This window comes from Pristis pectinata, chromosome 10, assembly GCF_009764475.1.
Source record: "Pristis pectinata isolate sPriPec2 chromosome 10, sPriPec2.1.pri, whole genome shotgun sequence".
Taxonomy (NCBI): domain Eukaryota; kingdom Metazoa; phylum Chordata; class Chondrichthyes; order Rhinopristiformes; family Pristidae; genus Pristis; species Pristis pectinata.
This window is the reverse complement of record NC_067414.1, coordinates 1,444,813-1,463,623: the sequence shown is the minus strand read 5'-3', so window position 1 is coordinate 1,463,623 and position 18,811 is coordinate 1,444,813. Positions and strand designations below refer to the sequence as shown.

Below are 18,811 nucleotides of genomic sequence, written 5' to 3'. Positions count from 1 at the left end.
GCACCCGGAGGAAACCCACGCAGACACGGGGAGAACGTACAAACTCCTTACAGACAGCGGCTGGATTTGAACCCGGGTCGCTGGTGCTGTAAAGCATTACGCAAATGGGTGAGGGGGAACTGGCTGCTGGTCCTGATTCAGCCAATGAAACGGAATGAGTAATGGATACTCTCATGTAAGGTTGGTGCAAGTGATCACAGATCATTGCTTTGCTTCCAAAAACTGTGGCTCAGCTGAAGGTACAAGAGAGATGTCTGTGGAACAGCCTGAAGTATAGCACTTGGTACGAGACATCTAAAATTCACATAACATTTAACAAATTAAAACAATGAAATATTGCTGATTTCTACTTTATCGAAGAATTGTCTTACTTGCTTGAACGGATGTCATTTACCTGGTATCATGTTATGGATGGGAGTTGCAATGTTGATATCCTGAAGGTGTTCGAGTGTTTCTGTGTGAAACAAGCGCAGGGCAGATCCAGAGCTGAAGGCAATCCAGACTCCAACCCCAGCTACAGCCATGTGTGAGATCACCATCCCTTCTTCCTGATGAGCCTCGAACTGTTGCTGAAGTAGAGAAAGTAAATTGAATCAACATCCAGGGCCAACAACTATCTGCATTTTTATAGTTCCTTTGAATTAAAAAAAACATATCCATGTGCAACAAAACAGAAATGGCCAGAGAGGAACTGACAGAAGTGGTGGCAAACACCTTGGTTAAAACCGTGAGTTCCTGAAAGGGTGTTAATCTCCTCTGGAATGACACCCTTCTGACATACATGTACCCCTCTCTGATCCAGTCTCGTGAGCACCCCAATTTTACCCTCTCTGTCACTGGTAACTCTGTCTTCAACTGCCAAACCCCAGGGATCAGAAATTCTCTTCAACCTCCCTATCTCTCTGACCTCCTTCCAAATGCTCCTTCAAACCCACCTCCCCACCCTAGTGTGGCTCCAGTCAAACACCTCGGGGTTTCTCCAACGTGGCTGCCTGTTAATGTGGCTGGTACGGGAAACAAAGCAGTGGGGACCTCCTTCCGAGCTCTGGAATAGTTCCAGAGAGCATCCAAGCAAACGTCCAAAGTCTTGGCTTAACGGCTTTCAACTTCCTGAACTGTTTGCTAGTGAGCTCACTGCTGCCTCTCCTAAGCTTGTAAAACAGTAGAATAGAGATTTGTGATATGTCAGTCACATGGTTTGGCTTGAGACACGACCATAATTACTTCAAGCACTTCATTCAGAACTGCCAGGATAATATTAAAGGCAGAAATCCAAACCTCCGTCGAATCAAGCAGTTATCTGACATTTACATCTGCAAACAACACTGTGCTCGTGGTCTGACTGGTCAAATTATCCCAGCTATAACACTACCTAGTTAATCACAGACTCCAGTGCACCAATATTGTGTCTGCCCTAACCACTTTCTTCTTAGGGGGATTGTCAATCAAAAGCCCTTTGGTGTGAAGTGGCTAGATGGGAGAATGCTGTGAAGTCTGCTGAAATGTCATCTCACAGCTGATGTCATTGCAGTGGAAGTAAGACAGATCACTTCTCCCTTCCCACCCCCATACACAGCACACCACATTCCAGTTCTCCTCTCCGGAATGACTTGTGGGCAACGAGACATTACAACATACCCTCGGTTAATCTGCTTCTCTCTATCCTTGGTCTCCAACCAGTCCATTTATTTTCTTCTAAAACCAAAATAATACAGAGTTTGAAATCTGAAATAAAAACTTGCATTTTTCTGTGAATAGTCTTTTCCAAGTTCATCCTTGACTGCGCAGGAACACAGGAAGCTGCAGAGAGTCGTGGACTCAGCCCAATACATCACGGGCACATCCTTCCCCACCAATGGAAGTATCTACCTGAGGTGTTGCCATCAAAGATCCCCACCATCCGGGCCATGCTATCTTCTCATAGCTCCCATCGGGCAGGAGGTACAGGAGCCTGAAGTCCCACACCACCAGGTTCAGGAACAGCGACTTCCCTTCAACCATTCGGTTCTTGAACCAACCGGCACAACCCTAATCACTGCCTCATTGGAGCAACACCATGACCACTTTACACTAAAATGGACTTCGGTTTTTTTATGTTCTAATTCTGTTATTTCTTGTATAATTTTGTATAATATGTTTATAGTTTTCTTGTGAATGTTATGTCTCTGATGCTTTGTGCCTGTGATGCTGCTGCAAGTAAGTTTTTCATTGCACCTGTGCACACATGGACTTGTCTGTGTGACAATAAACTCGACTTTGACTTTGACAGTTTCCTTACCAACTTCCTACAATAACCCTGTGATGCTTTGTTAACCTCAGTGCTCCTGGCTCAATCTTCATCACATGCCTTTCGTTTTACCTTCTGTTTTAATTGATTGACCCAAGTCAGTCTATTCTTTGCTGCTAATCCCATTCACTTTCAGCCTGTGTTCTTGTGTCCTTGCACTGGACAAGGGGCAGAAAACATTCACCAGGATGTTGCCGGGACTGGAGGGCTGGAGTTATCAGGAGAGTCTGGACAGGCTGGGACTGTTCTCCCTGGAGCAAAGGAGGCTGAGGGGTGAACATAGAACACTACAGCACAGTACAGGCCCTTCGGCCCACAATGTTGTGCCGACATTTTATCCTGCTCTAAGATCTATCTAACCCTTCCCTCCCATATAACCCCCCATTTCTCTATCAGTCATGTGTCTATCTAAGAATCTCTTAAATGTCCCTAATGTATCTGCCCCCACAGCCTTTGCTGGCAGTGCATTCAATGCACCCACCACTCTCTGTGTAAAAAACTTACCCCTGACATCCCCCTTATATCCTTATAGAAGTTTATAAGATCATGAGGGGCACAGATAAGGTGGATGGCCAAAGTCTTTTCCCCAGGGTAAGGGAATCCAAAACTAGGGGGCACAGGTTTAAGGGTGAGGGGGGAAAGGTTTAAAAGGGACCTGAGGGGCAACTTCTTCACGCAGAGGGCAGTGGGTACATGGAACGAGCTGCCAGAGGAAGTAGTAGACGTGGGTACAATTATGACATTTAAAAGGCACTTGGACAGGTCCATGGATAGGAAAGGTTTAGAGGGATATGGGCCAAACCAAGGCAAATGGGGATAAGCTCAGTTAGGTAACTTGGTCAGCACGGACCAGTTGGACTGAAGGGCCTGTTTAGTGCTATTTAACTCTAAGACTCTATGACTTCATATTTGTAAGTAAAACCTGGGAATCTCTGCTAATATGCTAATTTTGCATGAAATCAGATTTTCTTGTGCACAATAAAAAAAAACCTGAAAGTGATTAAAAGAACAGTGGAGCAAAGTACTTTTAATCTAAAAATAATTTTAATGTGGTCCCAGAAGTACGGTGGGGGAGAAGTCTGTCCTCTGTTCTTGGTGGAAGATGTGAAACAGAGTCAGGTATCTGTGTTGAACTCTGCATTTGAAATTTGTTTTCAATGCCTTCAAATCAAGTTCAGAAACAGCATTGCCTGCTTAGCATATACGTCAGAGGGTGAACTTTCATCCCCAGAAATCTGAAGAATGATGTTAATAACTTGAAAGTATTCTTGCCTTGCTGTTTTAAGAGTAGAAACTCTTGAAGGCTCCTGCAGCAAGAGATGTACACTCAGACAGAAATGTGCCATGACTAGTTCCAAGCTGTTAACTGCACATTCCACGGCGACAGGATTTATGGGCATCTAGAGAAGCATAGGCTGATTAGGGACAGTTAGCATGGCTTTGTGAGAGGCAGGTCATGCCTCACGAGCCTGATTGAATTCTTTGAGGATGTGACAAAGCACATTGATGAAAGGAGAGCAGTGGATGTGGTTACAGTGGATGTGTGGCCAGATTCTGCCCTAACTCCATCTACAAGTTGTAGGCTGTATCTCAAACAGCGATGAGTTGGAGTACAGGAAGGAGATAGAGAGCTCAGTGGAATGGTGTCATGACAACAACCTTTCCCTCAATGTCAACAAAACAAAAGAGCTGGTCATTGACTTCAGGAAAGGGGGCGGTGTACATGCACCTGTCTACATCAATGGTGCTGAGGTCGAGAGGGTTGAGAGCTTCAATTTCCTGGGTATGAACATCACCAACAGCCTGTCCTGGTCAAATCATGTAGATGCCACGGTCAAGAAAGCTCACCAGCGCCTGTACTTCCTCAGGAGGCTAAAGAAATTTGGTTTGTCCCCTTTGACTCTCACCAACGTTTATTGATGCACCACAGAAAGTATCCTGCCTGGATATATCATGGCTTGGTATGGCAACTGCTCTGCCCAGGACCACAAGAAGCTGCAGAGAGTTGTGGACACAGCCCAGCGCATCACGGACACCAGCCTCCCCTCCCTGGACTCTGTCTTTACCTCTCGTTGTCTTGGTGTAGCAGCCAGCATAATCAAAGAGCCCACCCACCCGGAACATTCTCTCTTCTCTCCTCTTCCATCGGGTAGCAAATACAGGAGCCTGAGGGCACGTACCACCAGACTTAAGGACAGCTTCTACCCCACTGTGACAAGACTATTGAACAGTTCCCTTATTCAATGAGATGGACTCTGACCTCATGAGCTACCTTGTTGTGACCTTGCACCTTATTGCACTGCACTTTCTCTGTAGCTGTGACACTTTACTCTGTACTGTTATTGTTTTTACCTGTACTACATCAATGCACTCTGTACTAACTCAATGTATCTGCACTGTGTAATGAATTGACCTGTATGATTGGTTTGTAAGACAAGATTTTCACTGTACCTCGGTACAAGTGACAATAATAAACCAATACCAATAACAATACCAATACATGGATTTTGGTAAGGCGTTTGATAAGGTTCCTCATGGAAAGTTCATTCAGAATGTCAGGAGGAATGGGATCCAGGGAAACTTGGCTGTGTGGATTCAGAATTGCCTCACTCACAGAAGACAGAGGGTGGTGGTAGTTGGAATGTATTCTGCCTGGAGGTCGGTGACCAGTGGTGTTCCGCAGGGATCTGTTCTGGGACCCCTGCTCTTTGTGATTTTTATAAATGACTTGGATGAGGATGTGGAAGGGTGGGTTTGTTAGTTTGCTGATGATACAAAGGTTGGTGGTGTTGTGGATGGTGTAAAAGGTTGCTGTAGGTTACAACAGGACATTGATAAAATGCAGAGCTGGGCTAAGAAGTGGCAGATGGAGTTCAACCCAGATAAGTGTGAAGTGATACACTTCGGGAGATCAAATTTGAAGGAAGAATACAGGTTAATGGCAGGACTCTTAGCGGTGTGGAGGAACAGAGAGATCTTGGGGTCCACGTCCATAGATCCCTCAAAGTTGCCACATAGCTTGATAGGGTTGTTAAGGAGGCGTATGGTGTGTCGGCCTTCATTAGTTGGGGTATTGAGTTCAAGAGCCGTGAGGTGATGTTGCAGCTCTATAGAGCTCTGGTCAGACCACACTTGGGAGTATTGTGTTCATTTCTGGTCGCCTCATTATAGGAAGGATGTGGAAGCTTTAGAGAGGGTGCAGAGGAGATTTACCAGGATGTTGCCTGGATTGGAGAGTGTGTATTATGAGGATAGGTTGAATGAGCCAGGGCCTTTCTCTTTGGAGAGAAGGAGAATGAAAGGTGACTTGATAGAGGTGTACGAGATGATAAGAGGCATAGATCGAGTGGACAGTCAGAGACCTTTTCCCAGGGTGATAATGGCTAAAACAAGGGGACATAATTTTAAGGTGACTGAAGGAAGGTATAAGGGAGATTTCAGGGGTAAGTTTTTTCACACAGAGAGTGCTGGGTGTATGGAATGCACTGCTGGCAGAGGTTGTGGGGGCAGATACATTAGGGGCATTTAAGAGACTCTTAGACACATGAATGACAGAGAAATGGAGGGCTATGTGGGAGGGAAGGGTTAGATAGATCTTAGAGCAGGATAAAATGTCAGCACAATATTGTGGGCCGAATGGCCTGTACTGTGCTGTAATGTTCTATGTTCCATGAAAGGGTCAGCAGTTGGGCCCAGATGTTCTGGACTTTTGAAGCTCAAGAGGTGAGGCTGTTTCTCGGAGGGCTGGACCTGGAGGATGCTTCCCCAGGTGAGGGCTGGACCTGGAGGATGCTTCCCCAGGTGAGGGCTGGACCTGGAGGATGCTTCCCCAGGTGAGGATATGTGAACCAGGGAAGGAGTGGACTATTTAACACAAGGATGAACTTAAGTTTCTTCTCTCAGCTGGTTCTGAACGTTTGGCATTCTCCATCCCAGGGCCCAGGGAGCTGGGAATGCTCAGTCATTGTAACAGAACCAAAGGAAGCCATTCGGCCCTCTGGCCCATGCTGGCTCCCAGGAAGCAACCTGGCTGGTCCCATTCCCTCTCACACAATGCCCATTAACTGCCATTTGTTATATTTCTGCCATTAACTTCCACCACTGGGCACTTTACTTCGAGAGGCTGGTCATGGCACGCATCAACTCCAGCCTCCCAGACAACCTCGACCCACTGCAATTCACCTAACGCTGAAACACGTCTATGGCAGATGCCATCTCCCTGGCCCTACACTCAGCTCTGGAACATCTGGAATAATAAAGACACCTTCGCTGCCTTACAGCGAATAAAGGTGGATAAATCCCCTGGGCCTGACAGGATATTTCCTCAGACCTTGAGAGAGACTAGTGTAGAGATTGCAGGGGCAGATATATTTAAAATGTCCTTAGCCACGGATGCAGTGCCGGGGGACTGGAGGGTGACTCATGTTGTTCCGTTGTTTAAAAAAGGATCTAAAAGTAAACCAGGTAATTACAGGCTGGTGAGCCTGACATCAGTAGTAGGTAAATTACTGGAAGGTGTTCTGAGAGATCGGATATACAAGCATTTGGACAGCCAAGGGCTGATTAAGGATAGTCAGCATGGCTTTGTGCATGGTAGATCGTGCTTACCGAATCTTGTAAAGTTTTTCGAGGAGGTTACCAAGAAAGTAGATGAAGGAAAGGCTGTGGATGTTGTCTACATGGACTTTAGTAAGGCCTCTGACAAGGTCCCACATGGGAGGTTAGTTCAGAAGGTTCAGACACTAGGTATCCATGGAGAGGGTGTAAACTGGATTACAAATTGGCTGTGTGGGAGAAGACAGAGTGCTAGTGGGTGGTTGTTTCTCAGACTGTGACTAGTGGTGTGCCTCAGGGATCTGTGCTGGGGCCATTGTTTGTCGTCTATATCAATGATCTAGATGATAATGTGGTAAATTGGATCAGCAAGTTTGCTGATGACACTAAGATTGGAGGCGTAGTGGACAGCGAGGGAGGCTTTCGAAGCTTGCAGAGGGATCTGAACCAACTGGAAGAATGGGCCAGGAAATGGCAGATGGAATTTAATGCAGACAAGTGTGAGGTGTTGCATTTTGGAAGGACAAATCAAGGTAGGACATACACAGTAAATGGTAGGGCACTGAGGAGTGCGGAGGAACAAAGGGATCTGGGAGTTCAGATACATAATTCCCTGAAAGTGGCGTCACAGGTAGACAGGGTTGTAAAAAAGGCTTTTGGCATCCTGGCATTCATAAATCAAAGTACTGAGTACAGGAGTTGGGATGTTATGGTGAGGTTGTGTAAGACATTGGTGAGGCACCTAACTATAGGAAGGATATTTGTAAGATTGAAAGAGTGCAGAGGAGATTTACTAGAATGTTGCCGGGTCTTCAGGAGTTGAGTTACAGGGAAAGATTGAACAGGTTAGGACTTTATTCTCTGGAGCTCAGAAGAATGAGGGGAGATTTGATAGAGGTTTACAAAATGATGAGGGGTATAGACAGAGTTGATGCAAGTAGGCTCTTTCCACCTAGATTAGGAGAGATAAGTACGAGAGGACATGGCTTTAGGGTGAAAGGGGAAAAGTTTAGGGGGAACATGAGGGGGAACTTCTTCACTCAGAGAGTGGTGGGAGTGTGGAACGGGCTGCCATCTGACGTGGTAAATGCGGGCTCACTCTTAAGTTTTAAGAATACATTGGATAGATACATGGATGGGAGAGGTCTGGAGGGTTATGGACTGGGTGCAGGTCAATGGGACTAGCAGAATACCGTTTCAGCACAGACTAGAAGGGCTGAATGGCCTGTTTTCTGTGCTGTAGTGTTCTATGGTTCTACCTACATTAGACTATTGTTTATTGACTACAGCTCCGCCTTCAATACTATAATTCCAAGCAAACTCATCACCAAACTCTGAGACCTGGGACTCAACTGGATCCTTGACTTCCTGACCAACGGACCACAATCAGTGAGGATAGGCAGCAATACCTCCGGCACGATTATTCTCAACACTGGTGCCCCACAAGGCTTCGTCCTCAGCCCTCTACTCTACTCCTTATTCACTCACAACTCTGTGGCCAGGTTCTGCTCTAACTCCATCTACAAGTTTGCAGATGATACCACCGTAGTGGGCCGGATCTCAAATAACGATAAGTCTGGGAACAGGAAGGAGATAGAGAGCTTAGTGGCATGGTGTCATGACAACAACCTTTCCCTCAATCTCAGCAAAACAAAAGAGCTGGTCATTGACTTCAGGAAGCAGTGTGGGGAATATTTCCCTGCCTGTATCAATGGTGCTGAAGGGGAGATGCTTGAGAGCTTCAAATCCCGAGGTGTAAATACCACCAATATTTTGTCCTGGTCCAACCATATAGACACCAAGGCCAAGAAAGCAACCAATGCATCTTCTTTCTCAGGAGGTTAAGGAAATTCGGCATGTCCTCGTTGACCCTCACCAATTTTACAGATACACCACAGGAAGCATCCTTTCCAGATGCATCATGGCTTGGTATGGAACTGCTTTGCCCAGGACCGCAAGAAACTGCAGAGAGTTGTGGACACACCTCAACCATCACACAAACCAACTTCCTCTCCATGGACTCTGTCTACACTTCCTGCTGCCTCAGGAAAGCAGCAAACATACTCAAGGGCCCCTCCCACCCAGGTCTTCTCTCATATGCTAAAGATGATCTCTTCATCTCCCAATCTATCTCATTGTGGCCCTTGCACTACATTTGTCTGCCTGCATTGCAACTGAAACCCTATATTCTGCATACTGCGTTTTCCATTTTTACTACCTCATTCTACCTCGCTACATGTGACAACACCAGTACCTGAACATATTTGGGAAACCCACACAGTCACAGGGAGAACGTACAAACTTCACACAGACAGCGTCCAAGGTCAGGATCGAATCTGAATCCCTGGAGCTGAGAGGCAATAGCACTAACTGCTGTGGTATCCTCTATATGTGGCAGGCACGGTAGTGTAGCAGTTAGTGTAATGCTTTATAGTGCCAGTGACCCAGGTTCAATTCCGGCCACTGTCTGTAAGGAGTTTGTACGTTCTCCCCGTGTCTGCATGGGTTTCGGTTTCCTCCCACATTCTGAAGACGTATGGGTTAGGAAGTTGTGGGCATGCTATGTTGGCGCCAGAAGCATGGTGACACTTGCGGGCTGCCCCCAGAATGCTCTATGCAAAAGATGCATTTCACTGTGTGTTTCAATGTACATGGGACTAATGAAGATATCTTATATTCAACGTTGAGATAGACGTTTGGATGATGGGGGAAGTTATGGGGCTCCTATGACTTATCAGATCCCTGATCCCATTCTGTTTGTGCAATGTCAGTGTCCACCACCATAAAGACAGACGAAACGTTTCCTTTAACAAGGCCTCAGCTAGTTTCATATTCCCTATTGTAATTTCTCCTGTTTTAACTTCTGATCAGAATCAGGTTTATTATCACTGACTTATAAGGCATGTAATTTGTTGTTTTGCGGCAGCAGCATCGTGCAAAGGCATAAATTACTATAAGCTACAAAATAAATAATGATGGAATCATGTTTAGAGTTACATGTCTCCACCTTTCTTTGGGGCCTGGAATGTGCTGCCAGGGGTGGTGGCGGAGCAGACAGGATGGACGAGTTTAAGAGGCTGTTGGACAGACACATGAATATAGATCATGTACAGGTGCTGGGCAGGAAGGGTTTGTTCCTGTGCTGTGCCATTCTATGTTTTGTGTTCTATTGTCATGGATATTCACTTTCCAGGCCCCAAAAACGTTTATTGCTAACCTCAGCTTTTTAGCACAGCAGCACGACCTGTCCAAAGGTCGAGAAGTGGTTGCTCATTCCGCTGAAATCCCTTTTGCAAAGACAGCAGAAATTGTCCAAGGCTCGAGATGTTTGTTGTTTGCTGAGTTAAACTTCTCACCAATATTCCCTGCTCAGCTTCTTCACGTAAACAAGAGAACAATTGTGTTTATTGTGAATCTTAGATAACCACATGAATGATAGAGAAATGGAGGGGCTATGTGGGAGGGAAGGGTTAGATAGATCTTAGAGCAGGATAAAATGTCAGCACAACATTGTGGGCCAAAAGGCCTGTACTGTGCTGTCCTTTGTTCCAACAATGGGATCCACATTTACTTAATTAAACACTCGTCACCTGGCCTGAAAGTTTGGCTGAAAAAACATCACAGGCCAATGATGTCAACTCAGTGAAGAGACAGTAGAAACGTTAGAAAGCAGTCAGGCTCAGTGGGGGAATGACAGTGAGACGGGGTTACAGAAAGAAGACCGGGAATTTATTCCTCAGCCTTTGGTTTTTGCGACGGATGACTTGCTCGTCTGCAACTTGTTGGTATGACTTTTTAGCTTGTAAGAATTGTAGTTGCGCTTGGAAATCCTTTGTAAGTTACAAGTCGTTGTTAAGAATTGCTTATAAGAATTATGTGTCTCACTTAAAATAAAACAAACTGTGTTTAAACTGCTTCGTCAGCTGGAAGTATCTTCTCCTTGGTTGGGAGGAGGGACCCACTGCTTGAAATAGTGATTATTGACAGCTAGATCTTTCCGTAGAGACTAAAGTACTGAGGTAAACTAGTCCTTGAAGTGTAGGTTGATACGGTATAATCTCCCTAATGACCAATAAAGATATCTTATCCTGTAGTGAGGGTACTTATAGATACTTATGCCAGATAGAACTTAAAGTCTTGGCAGAAGTTTAGAGCTCTCGGAAGGTACACTCAATATCATCACGCTATGTAAAGAAAACACTTCTTTTTCAAAGACGTGAACTTCTTTTTAGCATCAAGCTGTTAACCTTTTCCTTCCCCCAGTGATGTCTTTGTTTGTCGACCTGCACTGCACTTTCTCTGTAACTGTAACACTATATTCTGCATTCTGTTTTCCTTTTTACTATCTCGATGTGCTTATGTACGGAATGATCTGCCTGGACGGCACGCAAACAAAACCTTTTCACTGTATCTCGGTACATGTGACAATAATAAATCAATACCAATTTCAATTCCAATGTACAACAATGAACACAAACTGTGACAAGCACACTGCAGTCTCTGAGGTGAATTAAAATTTACTTAGAAACTCCCACAAGTTCCAATAGTGAAGACAATCAACACTAATGACTTATGTTACGATACCAATCCATGAGGGGGTGAAAGGTTACCTGGGGAACGTGGGAATGCAGAGTTGAGGTTACAATCCAACTGGCTCTGAACTTTTTGAGTGGTGGAGCCCGTTCAAAGGGGTAAGTGGCCCTCCTGCTCCCACTGACTTGGACACAAGCCAATGACTTTAGACCTTTCTCCTTTTACAATCGTTATTATTAACGTATAATAGTTTCATTATTCATCTGGCAGTAATTCACTTCTCTGATTTCAAACTCAAAACATCTCAATGTACTGCTGTAAAAATCACTTCAATATTACGAGCAGGGTTGAACAACATCTCACATGAAATAAAGGATTACACAACACCACCTCACTGGGCAGGCGAACAGAAACATTCTTGTTTCAAGTCAGCAGAAGTAAAAAGCTTGACAACTCCATCGTTACCATGGAACCTTCAAGCATGGACTTGCACTTGGGTTTAATCAAATGGGCAGAGACGAGATTGCAAAATGGTTTCTATATACAGGATTGGTGAGCAGGAGAGAGGTGGAGTGGAACCGGAAAGAAATCCCAATTCACGTTGTCTCCGTGCTGGGACTTGCTGGTTGACTGTTTCACTGCTGTTGGGTTTCCTAATTGCTTCCTCAGGAATGCTGACCTGGGTTTTCATCCAAGTGTCTGCTCAGGGTGACTAAGGAGCAGGAAAACCCCACAGATCTGTTTTAACAGCGAGAGCTCAAACATTTCAGTTTTTATTTTAAGTTCAATTTGAAGGTACAGGGCTCCGTAAGGGTCTTGTTCCCGAGAACCGTCAGCAAACTGTAGTCAGGAATGTTCATTTACTTACAGAAACCCATATTGTATCACTCGACATACACTTTCTACAATTCATTGAAGATTCACCCTAATATCACCCATAATTAAACGAATGGAATACATACTTCATCCATTAAACGTATACCATTAAACATGTTATTTTTAGTGCTATCTTGAAAAATGTTTTAACAATGAATGGGAGAATTTTCATGCAGTTGTATTTTCCATGAACCGGGGAAGACCCTACACTTCAGTTTTATTTTCGTGCATTTAGCAAAATCAGGGATTTTCAATGAATAATAAAACCATAGTCAAGAGATCAACTTTCAGACTTCACAGAACGCAACTAGATTGGAATCTATATTAGCAAATCAAAATCATATCAAATTATTGAAAGCTAACACTGTCCTAACAGGTCTTCACTATTCTGCTACTCAAAAGTGGGCACTACAAACAAATTGCACCGGTCAGTATTCCACACGCAGAAGGCAGAATGAATTAAAGCTGAAGTTTGTTAAGGTTGGCATTTATCGCCAGGATAGAGCATCATCGGTGGAAAAAAATGGAAAAAGATTTTACCAAGGTGACCTTGCTTTTTCAGTTTTTAATTGATTTAAACCAAACATTCAAACCCTGTAAATAATCCAGGACATCTTCCAATGGAAACCAGGAGGACTGATGTCAGGCAGTTCTGGAGATCAGCTCCGGGGCAGAGGGCAGCTGGAACCTAAAGGGACCTCAGCAGTCGGCAGCTGAGGATCGTACCAGCGGAGGGACGAGGCAGGAACCGAACGTTTGCAGCAAAGACCAACAGGATGTTAGAGAGCAGAGCAGAGTGTGCTTTCCTCTGCTGTCAGCTAATTGTGCTCCCGGGGAACAATGAGAGAAAGGCAGGATGGCTCTCTGCTGCACTGTGGCTAAAGGAGAAAATCAAACGATTCTGCCCACACAATGTGAGGGATATAAAATGGAGAGAGCTTACAATGAGTTGTGCGAGCAACAAATAAAGGAGAATTCATCGGTGAAGACTGGGTGCTTCAACTGCATCAGAAGCAGGTTCCCAAGTTCAGGATGTTACAGCCACCTCTTCTGGAAAACTGTCAGCACTGATCAATAAGGACACAAAGAAACACCACATCACCACTCCCAGACTAAATCTCCTCTCCAGCTTCAGATAACTTGCACCTTACTGTCTACCTGCACTGTATTTTCTCTGTAGCTGATACACCTTATTCTGCATTCTGTTATTGTTTTACCTTGTACTACCTCAATGCACCATGTAATGAATTGATCTGTATGAATGGTACGTAAGACAAGATAAGATTTCTTTTTTAGTCATATGTGCATCAAAACACACAGTAAAATGCATATTTTGTGTTTTCTGTGGACAGCCCGCAAGTGTCACCACACTTCTGGCGCCAACATAGCATGCCCTCGACTTGCAATGTGGGAGGAAACCGGAGCACCCGGAGGAAACCCACGCAGACACGGGGAGAGTGTACAAACTCCTTACAGACAGTGGCCGGAATTGAACCCGGGTCGCTGGCGCTGTAATAGTGTTACACTAACTGTGCCTCGGTACATGTGACAATAATAAACCAATTCCAGTACTTCTCTCCCCTTTTGATCAGCACTGGCCGTTGCTATTACTAACTCCCATTTGTTTCTCTTCATTTGTATATCCAGCCCTGCTGGGCATCTTCCAGTGCGCCACATCACACCACGTCACCCAGCCCTTGCAGCAGCAGCCACGCATTACTCATCAAAGTGCTCACCAGTCTGCTCAATGACTAGACCATTTCATCCTACCCCAGACATTCCTGGTCTTCAGTAGTACCCTTAGAGCAGGCACTTCTGGAGTCCAGGAAGTAGATAGAAGGGTGACTGTCAGGGGAGGGAAAAGGAAAAAGAAAACGAACAGGCAGATCGAGCAGAGGACCCCGGAGGCTGTTCCCCTCACTAACAGGTTCTCCACTTCGGAAGCTGTTGAGGGGGATGACCTGCAGGGGCCCAGCAGCAGTAGCCAGGTCTCTGGCACTGGGACCGGTCCAGCTGCTCAGAAGGGAAGGGAGGAGAAGAGGAAGGTAGTAGTGATAGGGGACTCGATAGTCAGGGAAACAGATAGGAGGTTCTGTGGCAGTGAGCATGAATCCCGGATGGTTTGTTGCCTCCCAGGTGCCAGGGTCCGGGATGTCACTGATCGGGTCCACAGGATTCTAGAGCGGGAGGGAGAACAGCCAGAAGTCGTGGTTCATGTTGGTACCAATGACATAGGTGGGAAAGGGGATGAGGTCCTGAAAAGTGAGTTTAGGGAGCTAGGCAGAAGGCTGAAGGACAGGACCTCGAGGGTAGCGATCTCAGGATTGCTGCAGTGCCACACGATAGTGAAGGTAGGAATAGGAGGAGATGGCAGATAAATGTGTGGCTGAGAAGTTGGTGCAGGAGGGAAGGTTTTAGATTTTTGGATCATTGGGATCTCTTCTGGGGAAGGTGGGACCTGTACAGAGAGGACGGGTTACACCAGAACCTGAGGGGGGCCAATATCCTTGCGGCCAGGTTTGCTAGGGTGGTTCAGGAGGGTTTAAACTAGTTTGCGAGGGGGATGGGAACTGGAGGAGTAGGTCAGAGGAAGAAGGGGATGGGGAAAGGTCAGGTCTGACAGGTAGAGAGGCTTTGAGGAAGGAGAAGCAGAGTACAGGCTATAAAAGTAGTAAGGTGGATGGGCTAAAGTGCATTTACTTAAATGCGAGAAGCATCAGGAATAAGGGAGATGAACTGAGAGCTTGGATAAGTACATGGGACTACAATATTGTCGCTATTACAGAGACATGGCTGACATCGGGGCAGGAATGGATATTGAATATTCCTGGTTTTCAGTGTTTTAAAAGGGATAGGGAGGGGGGGAGAAGAGGAGGAGAGGTGGCGATACTGGTCAGGGACACTATTACAGCTGCAGAAAGGGTAGATAATGTAGAAGGATCCTCTCTACAGTCAATATGGGTGGAAGTTAGGAACAAGAAAGGAGCAGTTACTCTACTGGGAGTAATCTATAGGCCCCCCGGTAGCAGTAGGGATACTGAGGAACAGATTGGGAGGCAGTTTTTGGAAAGATGTGAAAATAACAGGGTTATTATAATGGGAGACTTCAACTTCCCAAATATTGATTGGCACCTGCTTTGGTGCCAAAGGTTTAGACGGGGTGCAGTTTATTAAGTGTGTCCAGGACAGATTCCTGTCACAGTATGTTGACAGGCTGACTAGAGGGGATGCCATATTAGGTCTAGTTTTAGGTAATGAACCAGGTCAGGTGACAGATCTATCAGTGGGTGAGCATTTGGGGGACAGTGACCATTGCTCCATAACCTTTAGAGTTGTCATGGACAGGGATAGGAGCAAAGAGGACGGGAAGATATTTAATTGGGGAAAGGCGAATTATGAGGCTATAAGGCGAGAACTTGGGAGTGTAAATTGGGATGACATTTTTGAAGGAAAATGTACTATGGAGATGTGGTCAATGTTCAGGGATCTTTTGCAGGATGTTAGGGATAAATTTGTCTCGTTGAGGCAGAGAAGGAATGGCAGGGTGAAGGAACTGTGGGTGACGAGAGAGGTGGAACAACTAGTTAGGAAGAAGAAGGCAGCATACATAAGGTGTAAGCAGCAAGGATCAGACAGGGCTCGTAAGGAATATAGAGTAGCAAGGAAGGAACTTAAGAAAGGGCTGAGGAAAGCGAGAAGGGGACATGAAAAGGCATTGGCGAGTAGGATTAAGGAGAATCCCAAGGCTTTTTTCTCATACGTAAAGAGCAGAAGGATGGCTAGGGTAAAGGTAGGTCTGATTAAAGACAAAGGTGGGAGGATGTGCCTGGAAGCTGTGGAAGTGGGTGAGGTTCTCAATGAATACTTCTCTTCAGTATTCACCAAGGACAGGGGTCTTGATGACGCTGAGGACAGTGTTGGTAAGGGTAATGTTCTAGAGTATGTAGATATCAAGAGAGAGGATGTGTTGGAGCTGTTAGAAAATATTAGGACAGATAAGTCCCCGGGGCCTGATGGAATATTCCCCAGGCTGCTTCATGAGGTGAGGGAGGAGATTGCTGAACCGTTGGCTAGGATCTTTGAGTCCTCGTTGTCCACGGGGATGGTACCGGAGGATTGGAGGATGGCGAATGTTGTCCACTTATTCAAAAAAGGTAGTAGGGATAGTCCAGGGAATTACAGGCCGGTGAGCCTTACGTCTGTGGTGGGTAAGCTGTTGGAAAGGATTCTAAGAGATAGGATCTGTGATCATTTAGAGAATCATGGACTGATTAGGGACAGCCAGCATGGATTTGTGAAGGGAAGATCTTGCCTCACAAGCCTGATAGGGTTCTTTGAGGAAGCGACCAGGAAGATTGATGAGGGTAGTGCAGTAGATGTGGTCTACATGGATTTTAGTAAGGCGTTTGACAAGGTTCCACATGGTAGGCTTCTTCAGAAGGTCAGAGGCCAGGGGATCCAGGGAGGCTTGGCTGTTTGGATTCAGAATTGGCTTGCCTGTAGAAAGCAGAGGGTTGTGGTGGAGGAAGTGCATTTGGATTGGAGGTCTGTGACTAGTGGTGTCCCACAGGGATTGGTTCTGGCACCTGTACTTTTTGTGATATTTATTAATGACTTAGATGAGGGGGTGGAAGGGTGGGTTAGCGAGTTTGCAGATGACACAAAGATCGGTGGTGTTGTGGATAGTGTGGAGGGCTGTCGAAGCTTACAGAGGGATATTGATAGAATGCAGAGCTGGGCTGAGAAGTGGCAGATGGAGTTCAATCCAGAGAAGTGTAAGGTGGTACTCTTTGGAAGGACAAACTCCAAGGTGGAGTACAAGGTAAATGGCAGGATTCTGGGCAGTGTAGAGGAGCAGAAGGATCTGGGGGTTCTTATCCACAGATCACTGAAAGTTGCTTCGTAGGTGGATAGGGTAGTTAAGAAAGCTTATGGGATGTTAGCTTTCATAAGTCGTGGGATCGAGTTTAAGAGCCGCGAAGTGATGATGCAGCTTTACAAAATTCTGGTTAGGCCACACTTAGAGTACTGTGTCCAGTTCTGGTCGCCTCATTATAGGAAGGATGTGGAGGCGTTGGAAAGGGTGCAGAGGAGATTTACCAGGATGCTGCCTGGATTGGAGAGTATGCATTATGAGGAGAGACTAAGGAAGCTCGGGCTTTACTCATTGGAGAGAAGGAGGATGAGTGGAGACACGATAGAGGTATACAAGATATTGAGAGGAATAGGTAGAGTGGACAGCCAGCGCCTCTTTCCCAGGGCACCAATGCTCAAAACAAGAGGGCATGGCTTTAAGGTAATGGGTGGGAAGTTCAAGGGAGATGGCAGAGGGAGGTTTTTCACCCAGAGAGTGGTTGGTGCATGGAATGCGCTGCCTGGGGTGGTGGTGGAGGCTGATACATTGGACAAGTTCAAGAGGTTGTTAGATAAGCATATGGAGGAATTTAAGTTAGAGGGATATGTGGGAGGAAGGGGTTAGATAGTCTTAGGAGTGGTTTGAAGGATGGCACAACATGGTGGGCCAAAGGGCCTGTATTGTGCTGTATTGTTCTATGGTTCACTCTATCACCACCCCCACATTGCCTGCTACCTACAACAACTTGTTTTCTCTCTTTCTCAGTTCTGATGAAGGATCTTTGACTCTGAAACGTTGTTTCCCTTCCCACAGATGCTGCCTGACCTGCTGACTTTTTCCGGTACTTAAGAGTCATTGAGAAATACAACACAGAAACAGGCCCTTCAGCCCAACTGGTCCATGCCGACCAAGATTCCCATCTCGGCCAGTCCCATTTGCCTGTGTTTGGCCCATGTCCCTCCAAACCCTTCCCATCCATGGACCTGTCCAAGTGCCTTTTACAGGTCATAATTGTACCCACATCTACCACTTCCTCTGACAGCTCGTTCCATGTACCCACTGTCCTCTGCATGAAAACGTTGCCCCTCAGGTCCCTTTTAAACCTTTCCCTCTCACTTTAAACCTGTACCCTTTAGTTTTGGACTCCCCTACCCTGGGGAAAAGACTTTAGCAATTCATTTTTCTATACCCCTCATGAGTTTATAGACCTCTCTGAGGTCATCCCTCAGCCTCTTTCACTCCAGGGAAATCAGTCCCAGCCTGTCCGGCCTCTCCTTATAACCCAAACCCTCCAGTCCTGACAACATTTTAGATTTAGATTTAGATATAGTTTTCTTTATTGGTCAAATGTACATTGAAACACACAGTGAAATGCATCTTTTGCGTAGAGTGTTCTGGGGGCAGCCTGCAAGTGTTGCCACGCTTCCGGCACCAACATAGCACGCCAGCAACTTCCTAACCTGTACATCTTTGGAATGGGGGAGGAAACCAGAGCACCCGGAGGAAACCCACGCAGACACGGGGAGAATGTACAAAGTCCTTACAGACAGCGGCCGGAATTGAACTGGGGTCACTGGTGCTGTAATAGTGTTACGCTAACTGCTACACTACCGTGTCTGCCCCCTTGTAAATATTTCTGCACCGTCTCCAGTTTAATGATAGCAGGGTGACCAGAACTATCTGCAGTGCTGTAAATGTGGCCTCAC

General features: G+C 45.8%; 1 protein-coding gene across 1 annotated transcript in view; it reads right to left on the bottom strand.

Moving 5' to 3' along the window:
* Nucleotides 1–386: 386 nt before the first annotated feature.
* Nucleotides 387–18,811, bottom strand: part of arhgef10 (Rho guanine nucleotide exchange factor (GEF) 10) — a 243,031-nt gene continuing 224,606 nt past the window's right edge. The window contains exon 29 of the mRNA XM_052024835.1: nucleotides 387–569. Within this exon, the coding sequence (XP_051880795.1) occupies nucleotides 387–569 (183 nt within the window). The remainder of the gene's footprint in view (nucleotides 570–18,811) is intronic.